Below are 12,036 nucleotides of genomic sequence, written 5' to 3' on the forward strand. Positions count from 1 at the left end.
GGGCTTCTCACTGAACATGTCCAAGGAAATGATGTGTTACCCTCTTGTCAGGATGCCTTAATTTGGGTTCCATAACTGAAAAGTGGGTGGGACTTCATGACCTCAGTGACCCCCTTCCATGTCTGATCTTTCTAAAAGGGCACTGTGATTCTCTATGGAGTTCTACTTTCTTCTGGATCAAGGAGATCTCTAAAGTTTCAGAGTTTCTGACTCCTAAATTTGCCTCTCATGTTAACTTCCTGCAGGAAATGCTTCCTCTTTAATGTGCAGTTATATGGCTGTACCTAACCATTTCTTTGGGACGCGGTGGCGCTGCGGGTTAAACCGCTGAGCTGTCGATCGGAAGGTCGGCGGTTCGAAACCGCGCGGTGGGGTGAGCTCCCATTGTTAATCCCAGCTCCTGCTCACCTAGCAGTTCGAAAACATGCAAATGTGAGTAGATCAATAGGTACCGCTTCGGCGGGAAGGTAACGGCGTTCCGAGTCGTCATGCTGGCCACATGACCCGGAAGTGTCTATGACAACGCCGGCTCCAAGGCTTAGAAACGGAGATGAGCACCACCCCCTAGAGTTGGATTCGACTGGACTTTACGTCAAGGGAAACCTTTACCTTTAACCATTTCTTTGCAGATTCCTGCTGCCCAAGACAGTTGGGATTCAGAATTTTGAGTCCAAAACATCTGGACAGTAGAATAGTCAACAAAGGTTTGTATAGTAGCCAACAAAGCTTCATTAATAGAATTTGAAGTCCCACCATAGATTGATTTCCTAGGTCTTGAAAAGTATCTCTGTTGGAAAAAAAGAAACCCTTCGGGAAAGTAAATTGCTCTTGAAACCAGAAAGCAAAGCTTTCTTCCTCTCTTCCCACTCTCTTCCAAGTTGTCCAATTAGATCATCACTTCATTAATTCATTAATTAATTCATTTTATTTATCAAATTTGTCACCGCCCATCTCCTCCGAACAGAGGGACTCTGGGCAATTTACAGCATAAAAAAATAACTATACAATAAAATTCCAATGTCAAATATAGGCTAAAATTCCCCCTCCTGTTCTGTGCAGGAACCCAAATGGAAGTTGACAGTGTTCAACATGAGGTTTTGGGAAGATGCCAAAGGTGAATAGGAAAGGGCACAGAGAGAAGTCCTTGAGCTTTGCAAGAATCCTAAATGGTGCCTCATACTCTTTTAGAAAAGTTATCCTCTTTAAAACCTTTGAGTTAATAGCTACCATGAATATGATCAAAATTATTGGGGGAATGTCTCGTTTGTGTGTCGCACACTAGATCTGATTTCTGTTTCATGGCAGTGGTGAAATGACCTGTATCAAGGGATATTGACATCAGTCCCTTGTCATGGACAGAAATTATAGATTTGGAAAAAAGAGACTTGGGGGGGGGGTTGTGGGTGTTTTTTTAAATTAAAAGCACATGTGTCAAACACAGTTTGTTGGAATTAATAACTAATTTTGGGGGAGTCACCAACCCAAAACTCACTTTACTATTTTATTTTGACATCAAATGTTCTTTTGTATTCAGATCTGGTCTTCGGAAAATAATAAAGCATTTGGGGAAAAAGATGAAACCCAAAAGGCCAGCACTGGAAGCCAAGATGGAGAAGACCTGCACAGCCACCATGTACTTCCCTTTGGTGCTCAGGTAAGTAGGCACAAAGGAGACCCAGACACTGCAGAAAACCAGCATGCTGAAGGTGATCAGCTTGGCTTCGTTGAAGGCCCCGGGGAGGTTCCTGGCCAGAAAGGCCACTAAGAAGCAGACAGCAGCCAGGAAGCCCATGTAGCCAAGAGCACCGTAAAACATGGGGACAGAACCTTCATTGCATTTCAGGATGATCTCTCTGTACAACAAGTTCATGTCAGACTCAGGGAAGGGGGGAGAGGTCCACAACCAGATGCTGCAGAGGACAACTTGGAGACCAGAGCAAGAGAGGACAATGGAGTTGGCCAAGCTTTTTCCAAGCCATCTCTGCACTTTATTCCCTGGCTTTGTGGCCAAGAAGGCTAACACCACCGTGACTGTTTTGGCCAAGACAGAAGAGACAGCAAGTGAGAAAATGATGCCGAAGGCTGTTTGTCGGAGAAGGCAGGTGGCTCTCCTTGGCTGGCCAATGAAGAGGAAGGAGGTCAAGAAGGAAAGCAGAAGTGATACAAGGAGGATATAGGAGAGATCCCGGTTGTTGGCTTTGATGATTGGAGTGTCTTGGAATTCAATGAAGATTCCCAGGACAAAGGCTGTGATTAATGAGAGGAACAAGGCAAGGGAAGCCAGGATGATCCCCAGATTTTCTTCATAGGATAGGAAGGTCACAATCTTGTCTATACAGTGATCTCGATGGTTGTTTGGATATTGATCTTCTGGACATTTGTTGCATTTTTCTGCATCTGAAAAAAGGGAGAGTAAGGTCTCCCACAAAACATATACTTTAAAGAAATACTTCATGAATTTAGGATGGTGTGAATGTGAAGGACATCAGTCTGTAGTTAGAAGGAGGACCCCAAGAGGTGGGGGCTGTCCTCCACTGTTCACATAGAGGCTGGGCTGCTGTGTTGAGGTTCCTTTAATTTGGCTTCCAGATATGAGCAGTGAAGGAGATGTTTAGGGACCAAGCTGAAAGCCCCTCATCCAAGGACATCTTCCCAGGGAAAACAAGGCACTGGCTCAGTTCTATGGTGTCAAAGAAGGGAACTCCCCCTTCCCCAAGTGCACTTTCCCAAGAAAACCAAAATTGTCAGCTCAGCCATAAAACCTTTAGAAGACCAAGGAATGCTGACAGGCAGTGAGAAGATCCCTTGCGGTGAACTCAGAGTCTGGAACCGGAGGACACTTTGAAAAACCCCATAAGAGTAACTCTTTAGAAAGAAACTATGTTCCTGAAACCCTGCCTCTTTATTCCTTCAGCCCCACCCCACCCCGCCATTGTTTTTGTAGTCTTGCCCCGTTACCTCCAAGTTACACCCTCATGAGCTCACTAACCATACAAGACTCATGGTATGCTGAATCCAAGGAAATCTCTCCAATCACATTTACCGTATAGCGTGATTTCATAATTCTACCAAGGGAGACTCTCTAACCTCTCCTTCTTTAGACTTATCTGTCTTCAACACTGTCAATAATTGAATTTGTGCTTCAAAGTAATGTCACCTCATCTCTACTTTAAACATATCCTTCAAAATTTCAGTTAAGCAGATAATGGGACTCATGACCTCATTGGCACATTCCAGGTCTGATTCTTCAAAAACAACTTCAGTTTCTCTGAGAAATTCAGCCAAAAGTATCCCATGTAAAGAAAAGCTGTGGTTGAAATCCATTTAAACAAGTGCAATTCCAGCTGAGAAATGCTTTTCAAAAACCCCTTGCACAGAAAACATCTACGTAAAGAGTCTCTCCCTTTCCTCTGGTGTCACCCACCTTCTGTGGTGGAGATGGTTCCTTCAGCACAAGGATGACAGTCATAGCAGCAGATGGGCCTCCCTTCCTGAGCCACCTTCCTGAATCCAGGACGACAGCTTTCCACACACTGGGAAGGAGGCAGGGGCTGAGGAGAGACAGGAGAGACATTCAGAATTTATTTCACGAAAGGAGGCAAAAAAGGACGGGCTTAGTGATCTGAAATTCAAAGATTACCTTTCTCAGTCTGAAGCCGGTCAAAACACTGGAGCTCATCAATGAGATTCAGCTGCATGTTGCTCCCTTGTTATCCTCTGTTCTTATTTTTCCCAAACTACAATACTTAGGTTCAGAATCTAAATTTATATACTGAATTCCTCAAGGAATTATTAGATGGATATTTTGCTTTTGCAAAATTAATCCTGTTGCCAAGGAAGCCAACTTAGCAGCCTGCTAGAACCACTGAAATGGAGCAGAGCTTAACACAGCTTAGAAGCTGGCACAAAAAAAGAAAATTATCTTAGATAGCTTCAATGAGCATGCCAGAGAAAAACAGATTATTGCGCTTACACACTCAGCCCTCCCAAGCCTAAAGAATCACATGCTTAGACACATTAGGTTAAGAAGTAAAAAGAAGCTTACTGACTTTATTCTTCTTTGGTTCTGCTACATCCATCTTGGTGGAAAAGATGAAGTTCCTTTGATCTTCTTTTCTTTCTAGTTACATAGTTTGCCCTAAACTCTCAGCCCTGCAGCTGCTGAGAGGTGTGTGAGAGAAAGGGGCAGAATCCTTCCTCAAGGCCCAAGCACATGGCCCTGATGAAGAGACCAGCATCCACGCTGCCTCCCCCTGGCTGGACAAGAGGAAGAGAGAGAGAGAGGAAGTGGGAGTGGCAAACAAACAGCTTCCTCAGAATTGCCTTGTGGGACACCTTAATTTACATGAGGAATGAGGGATTTGCCAAACCTCCAACAGCTCCTTGGATCAAATCTACCTACATTTTCACAGGATTAACAAATAGTTTACTTAAATACTTAAGGGTACATTTCTCATAGAAACCTCAGCGTCTAAACAGGGGATTCTCTTGAAGAACTTTGATGACATAACAAACCCTCTTCCTGCCCAGATAATGCAACCCTCTTAGTAAAAGCTTCAGTGAGAGTGAAATAAACTTTTCCCACCTTGTTCAGCCCTTCCATCTCTGCAGTCCAACTTGGGCTGATCGTGAACGTGAAATGCTGGGATCCTTGTCCTTCTAGACTCCCAAACTTCACTTTTCTAACAGACAGATTGGAGAAAATCACCCAGTTCACAAGGTCCAGGTCTGATGCCAGGTCTCCCTTCTCATCCAAATACACGCCCTCTATGCAATTATTGTAAAACTGAGAATTTTGAAGGAAGGGATGAAGCTGAAATGGGAGAGAAAATGTGTATGTTTAGACAGGGTATCCACTGATAAGGCCCCTTCGCTTCTGCTGGGGTTGAACTGAAGATTTCTCTATATACCAAATGAAGGTATCAGATCCATTTTCCAAGCTCTTCAAGAGACAATCGATAAATAATCGAACTGTAAAACCGTACACTTTAATTATATATGAACTAAACAAACACCAACCTAGGAAAGAGAGAAACTTGGACAGGCTTTCAAGATTCTGTTATTATACACCATAACAATAAAGTAGTATTCCTGGAATCCCTGCAGTGTCTGTTTCTTGACCTGTCCTACCTGGAAAGTCTGTCATCAATCTTGAAAGCCTGTCCAAGTTTTTCTCTCTCCCGATTTACATTAAACAAAATCCTGCAAGGATTATTTTGAGTTTCTTTCCCAAATCTCCTTCTGTCTCTGGACTAATGTAGTCACCTTTCCAGTTACTTCTTAATGGATCATTCCACACCTTCATACCTTAGGTAAAGGTAAAGGTTTCCCTTGACGTAAAGTCCAGTCGTGTCCGACTCTAGGGGGCGGTGCTCATCTCCATTTCTAAGCCTTGGAGCCGGCGTTGTCATAGACACTTCCGGGTCATGTGGCCAGCATGACGGCTCGGAACGCCGTTACCTTCCCGCCGAAGCGGTACCTATTGATCTACTCACATTTGCATGTTTTCGAACTGCTAGGTGAGCAGGAGCTGGGACGAGCAACGGGAGCTCACCCCGCCGCGCGGTTTCGAACCGCCGACCTTCCGATCGGCAGCTCAGCGGTTTAACCCGCAGCGCCACCACGTCCCTTCATACCTTAGGAGCTCTCAATTCCTTTGCATTATACCTAGGCAAGTGGCAACAGGAAGTAAAAACCATGTTCAAAGGCCCAAGGATGACCTATCCGAACAAAAATAGTACCGCTATCTCCTTCACCTCTTCCCATTTCTCTATTTGCTACATTTGGTAAACCAGTACAAATATGGCAATGCATATCTGCATAAAGGCTATTCTCCAAGCTACAGACTCTTCCTGGGGCATTTCTTTGCTCAGTCAAACAAAGGACCAGGGTATGAAGATCCACCCTCTCAACTGGTGTGAGTCCTCAGCTGTCTCAGAACTGAGGTTTTAGAAACTTAAGAGACACACTGAGGAGACCCAGGGAAAGAGCAGCGTGAATCCTATGTCTTGTAGATTTATTGTCTTTATTAACATGGACAGGAAGCCTCCAAAACTCTGGTGGGCTGTCTTTTTCCAAGAGTCCCTATTTTCCTCTTTCTGACGTCTCCTATAGCTGACCATGATGTAAAGTGATCAGTCTTGAAAACTCCCCCATGTCCTCTGAATTCCTTGCCTTTCACTCCATGAAATGAATCAGAGGGTAAGTTCTCGTCAAGGATTAACTGATCTCTACCTGACTGCATGGAGACTGGGTGTCTCAAATATTCTTTGTGATAAACTTCCCAAAACTTCCAATTGTGTTATTCTTTGATTGCCCTCTATATCACTACCTGCAAATATTAATAAATAAATAGTAGTGATTGGTTGTTTATTATTTTGGTTTGATCCTCTTCAAAGCACAAGCCCATGGAATAACGTAGAGAATGAATTTCCAAATAGAAGTGTGTTCTTGGAGGCTCCAGGTCTTAAGAAACCTCATGAAAACCTTCTCAAAAACTGTTCAAGTGAGCTCCATTGTTGAACAAGGCAAGAAGCTCTTGTAGAAACACTCTGATTGCATCTAATTTGCTATTTTTGAGCTATATTTTTTTTCTATATTATCCTGATGATGTTCCTCTATATACTTCTGTCAGGAAGTGCAGAATTGCACACACACATGCAGATGGATGTGGCAGAGTGGCCCCTCTGGCTTTCTTATGGGGGGGTCCCTCAGCAGTCCCCACAGTTCCCCTTGTTTAACCTTTGCAGAGCCTGATTGTTCATGAGGACCTGCCTCTCCTTTGAAGAGAAATCTCCTCTTTCACTTAGGAGCAAGTGCAAAAATTTCTAACCCTCAGCTTTTCTTCCCTTTTCTTTAGCTAGAAGAAGGTGTGGTAAGCTATTTCTTCTCTCAGAATGAAAGTAACTTCTCAGAAAAAGATGCAAGTCACTTAATGTGTAAAATAAGCTTCAACTATTGAGAGTTGAAGATAGTGGGGAAAGGGGGAAAGGAATGATCATGGCATTTGCAGAATCTATCCCAGCTGATTAACCTCCAAGCAGGAGTACAGATTGAGGCACACACCCCAATAAGGTAGAAAAAAACATGGTATGGCATTCATAAACGATTCAAATCAACCCTTGATAGAAGAAATCCAACTGCTGAATGTGCTAGCAGGTTCCTTTTCAACCTTCATCAAGATTGGATAATGGTTAATGGACTGAGGTGACCAAAGATTAAGAGGCCCCCTCAGCCATGGAAGCTACCTAGGGAGGTCAGCCCAATGGCTCACTCTGAGACAGCCCAATTTGTTTCTTTGAACTGTTTGAAGGTTTGATTTGTTGAAGGGAAAAAAAGGTTCGTACTTTTTCTTTTTTTAATGAGGACTGGATTTTCTTTTAAGATGCTGACCCTGGGCGGTCAATAAAACCCCATATATTTTCTATCACTATCAACAGAATAACTTGTGCTTCAAAGTAATTGTGTCCTTGTCTCCAGTTGGGTAAATTCTCCTACACTCACCCAAAGCATCCATACACACCCATACACTTTTCTGCACACTCAAGAACAAAGGGAAAAGGGGAAGTCAAATTAATTAAAAAGTGGTAGCCCTTTTCTATCATTTGAAGAAATGATAAAGTTGAAATAATGGAGCTGGGAAAAAAAGAACTTGGTAATTTTGTTTAATTTTTTTTCCCAAAAAACATTAAAATATCAAGTGCTGTTAGAATTATTAACTGACATTTCTGGGAATCACCTACCCATAATATACTATACTGTTTTATTTTGACATCAAATATTCTTTTGTATTCAGATCTGGTCTCAGGAAAATAATGTAGCATTTGGGGAAAAAGATGAAGACCAGCAGGCCAGCATTGGAGGCCAAGATGGAGAAGATCTGCACAGCCACCATGGATTTCCCCTTGGTGCTCAGATAAGTGGGCACAAAGGAGACCCAAACACTGCAAAAGACCAACATGCTGAAGGTGATCAGCTTGGCTTCATTGAAGGCCCCTGGGAGGTTCCTGGCCAGGAAAGCCACCATAAAGCAGACAGCTGCTAGGAAGCCCATATAGCCGAGGGCAGTGTAAAACATGGTGACGGATCCTTCGTTGCATTGTAGGATTATCTCTCCAGGCTGAGAGTGCAGGTCAGAATCAGGAAATGGGGGAGAAGTGCCAAGCCAGATGCTGCAAATGACAACTTGGATGCCAGAACAGGAAAGGACAATAGAGTTGGCCAAGCTCTTCCCCAGCCACATCTGTACTTTATTCCCTGGCTTTGTGGCCAAGAAGACCAGCACCACCATGATTGTTTTGGCCAAGACAGAAGAAATGGCAACTGAGAAGATGATGCTGAAGGTTGTCTGTCGGAGGAGGCAGGTGGCTTTTCTCGGCTGGCCAATGAAGAGGAAGGAGGTGAAGAAGGAAAGCAGGAGAGAGACAAGGAGGATGTAGGAAAGGTCCCTGTTGTTGGCTTTGACGATTGGAGTGTCTTGGAATTTAATGAAGATTCCTAAGACAGAGGCTGTGGTTAAAGACAAGGAAAAGGCAATGGTGATTTGGATGATCCCCAGACTTCCTTGATAGGATAAGAAGGTTTTAATCTTAGGGATACAGTGATCTTGACTGGTGTTTGGATGTTGATCTTCTGGACATTTGGTGCATTTTTCTGCATCTGAAAACAGCAAGATTAAGATCTCTCATTATGCATGTCCTTTAATCAAATACATAATTTGGCTGAAACTGGAGATGGTGTAAGATGGGGTCTCCCCTCCCCTGTCATAAGGGAGACTGGGCTGCCATCTCTTGAGGATGCTTTACTTTCTGTTCCTGACATCAGCAGATGATTGGACTCATGGCCTCAATGGCCTCTTACAGGTATGAGTCTCATAAAAGGGCATCCCTTTCTCTGATGACCTCACTGCTTGTCCCCCACGTATAGAGAGGGTGTGGTTGAAGCAAGTTTTAAAAAGTGCATTTCCAGATTGGGTCCTTTAAAAGGGCAGTTTTTGTGCCTGGTCAGTTGATACCCTGGTTGGTAGCTCCCCTTCCTCTTTTCCCCTCCCACTCATGCCTGGACAGCAAGGACTATTCTCCTCCCTCTCCTTGGTCATGTCTTGGTGGCTCATGAAAAAAACCCACCTTAGTGTTTCACTTTTTACTTTTTTTCCAGCTAGAAGGGAAACCTGGGAGAGCTGTGCTTCTTTTGACTGTGTTGTATTTTTAACATCACTGTTTCATCAGGGATGGATGGATGGATGGGTGGATGGATGGGAGGGAGGGAGGGAGTAAGGAAAGATCTAGCTCTTACCATTCCACTGCTGAACCTATTTGAAAAAAACAACCACCCTTGAGCCATCCACCTCTGTCTTAGTGGACCAAGGAAAGCAAGAGAAACCATCAGAGGGCTGGAAGATGTTCACCATTTCACTGGTGAACCCAAGAAAAACTGGCACCGTTTCTCCACCACACCTGGAAGACAGCCCAGCAACCCAGGAAGAGGAGGCCATGCAGGGCAGCTGCCAGTGTCTGGAGGGTGGGGTGTGACTGTGGTCATATTGATGTAAGTCAATCAGAGGGGAAACCTTCCTTGGCATGGAATAAGTCACAGCAGAAGGGCACAGCTTACATCGGCAGGAGTCAAACAAAAAAACAAAAAACAAAAAGACCTTTGACATGAAGCAAGAAAACATCCTGTAAGTGGAGACGACCTTCAGGCTGGGCTGGAGTGGGTTGAGGCTATGATCATACATTTCTCTTCACAACAGCTAGTGGACCACTTCCCATCAGGACAAGAAGAAACTGTGGCTCGGCCCTGGCTCATGATTTCTCCCATCTCAACTCCCTTCAGGAAGTAATCCAGAGGTTGGAAGGGCCATTTAGGCCATCAGGTCTATGATTCCAATTCAGTCTAGGGATTCAGTTGTGAGAGGGCTATAATCTGGGTTTTGTGAACATGGCAATGAAGAGTAGACAATGGACGAGGCAGAGAGAGAAGTGTTTGGACTCTGGAAGTATCCTAGACAGTTTTCTGCCTCCTGACATCTCAGGAAATCTGGAGCCATGAACCTTGGCTTCCCATTAAAATTGTTCCATCCAGACATGGACCTTTCAAGAAGACTGGCTCAATTGTCTTCCAAAAACCCACCCAAGGTCATTATGCCTGGAATTCTGGAAATTCTCACTATTCAGTGAAATAGGGTGAACAGCAATTTGAAGAATGAAAGATGTCTCTAAAGATGAAGAGTCAGAAATATGTTATGTTATGTTATGTTATGTTATGTTATGTTATGTTATGTTATGTTATGTTATGTTATGTTATGTTATGTTATAAATTTATTCACCGCCCATCTCTCCCCTACAAGGGGACTCTGGGTGGCTCCCTGGTAATTTTTAAAAAGCTAAGCTTAGAAATGTCTATCAAAATATCCTTTCATGGACAATGTTGGTATGTATGATCTTCCCAAAAGTCTGCCCCATTTGTCTACTACCACCCACCTTCCTGGGTGGAGATGGTGCCTTCTGCACAAGGATGACAGTCGTAGCAGCAGATGGGCTTCCCTTCTTGCGCCACCTTCATGAATCCAGGATGACAGCTTTCCACACACCTGGAAGAGGGAAGGGGCTGAACAGAGAGAGGAAGAACATCCAAAAAATGATGAGTGATTTAATTTTCCAAAAGGGGGCAAAGGATGATGGGGTTCATGATCTCCAGTTCAAGGCTTAGCTTTGCTGAATTTGAAGTCCAGAAAAACTTATAGCTCCTCAAACTGATTTCGCTGCATGTTGCTTCCCTGTTTATATTCTCTTCTTTTTTTTTTTTTTTTAAAAAAAAGAATAATTCTTTAAAAAAATTAAATGTTAAAAAAAATAAAATTTTAAAAATATATTTAAATTGAAAATTAAAATAATAATCTTCAGCAAAGGATCGTTACCTTGTTGTGGTGCTGGAGCTTGAGCACCTCAATGATGCCATGAGCTAAACCGTGAAGGGCCACCCAAGACGGGAAGGTCATGACAGAGAGGTCAGACTAAATGCGATCCCTGGGGAAGGTAATGGCAACCCACCCCAGTATTCTTGCTGTGAAAACTAAATGGATCAGTACAACCAGAGATATGTCGGTATACCATCGGAAGGTGAGACCCCCAGGTCGGAAGATGGTCAAAATGCTACTGGGGAGGAACAGAGGATGAGCTCAACTAGCCCCAGACGTGATGACGCAGCTAGCTCAAAGCCGAAAGGACGGCTAGCGGCCGACGGTGCTGGTGGTGAACGGCGAATCCGTTGTTCTAAGGATCAACACACCATTGGAACCTGGAATGTAAGATCTATGAGCCAGGGCAAATTGGATGTGGTTATTGGTGAGATGTCAAGATTAAAGATAGACATTCTGGGCATCAATGAACTGAAATGGACTGGAATGGGCCACTTCACATCAAATGACCACCAGATCTACTACTGTGGACAAGAGGACCACAGAAGAAATGGAGTAGCCTTCATAATTAATAGTCAAGTGGCTAAAGCAGTGCTTGGATACAACCCAAAAAACGACAGAATGATCTCAATTCGAATTCAGGGCAAGCCATCTAACATCACAGTGATCCAAATATACGCCCCAACCACAAATGCTGAAGAAGCTGAAGTAGAGCAGTTCTATGAGGATCTGAAGCACCTACTGGACAACACGCCTAAAAGAGATGTTATTTTCATCACAGGAGACTGGAATGCTAAGGTGGGCAGTCAAATGACACCTGAAATTACAGGTAAGTATGGCCTGGGAGAACAAAATGAAGCAGGACATAGGCTGATAGAATTTTGCCAAGACAATTCACTCTGCATAACAAACACTCTCTTCCAACAACCTAAGAGACGGCTTTATACATGGACTTCACCAGATGGACAACACCGAAATCAGATTGATTACATCCTTTGCAGCCAAAGGTGGCGGACATCTGTACAGTCAGTAAAAACAAGGCCTGGAGCTGACTGTAGTTCAGATCACGAACTACTTCTTGCACAATTTAGGATCAGACTAAAGAGATTACGGAAGAC

The 12,036-nt window shown here is 43.7% G+C and overlaps 1 protein-coding gene across 1 annotated transcript; it reads right to left on the minus strand.

Annotated features, from left to right (window-relative positions):
- Positions 1 to 1,516: 1,516 nt before the first annotated feature.
- On the minus strand, positions 1,517 to 4,603 carry LOC134488834 (vomeronasal type-2 receptor 26-like; the record flags this gene model as incomplete). The annotated part of the gene is made up of 3 exons (XM_063291167.1): positions 4,586 to 4,603; positions 3,425 to 3,551; positions 1,517 to 2,397 (listed from the first exon to the last, which is right to left on the minus strand). Coding segments are annotated over exons 1-3 (1,026 nt in total), but the record flags the coding sequence as incomplete, so codon positions are not given.
- Between the last annotated feature and the right edge of the window lie 7,433 nt (positions 4,604 to 12,036).

This window comes from Candoia aspera, chromosome 2 (genome assembly GCF_035149785.1).
Source record: "Candoia aspera isolate rCanAsp1 chromosome 2, rCanAsp1.hap2, whole genome shotgun sequence".
Taxonomy (NCBI): Eukaryota; Metazoa; Chordata; class Lepidosauria; order Squamata; family Boidae; genus Candoia; species Candoia aspera.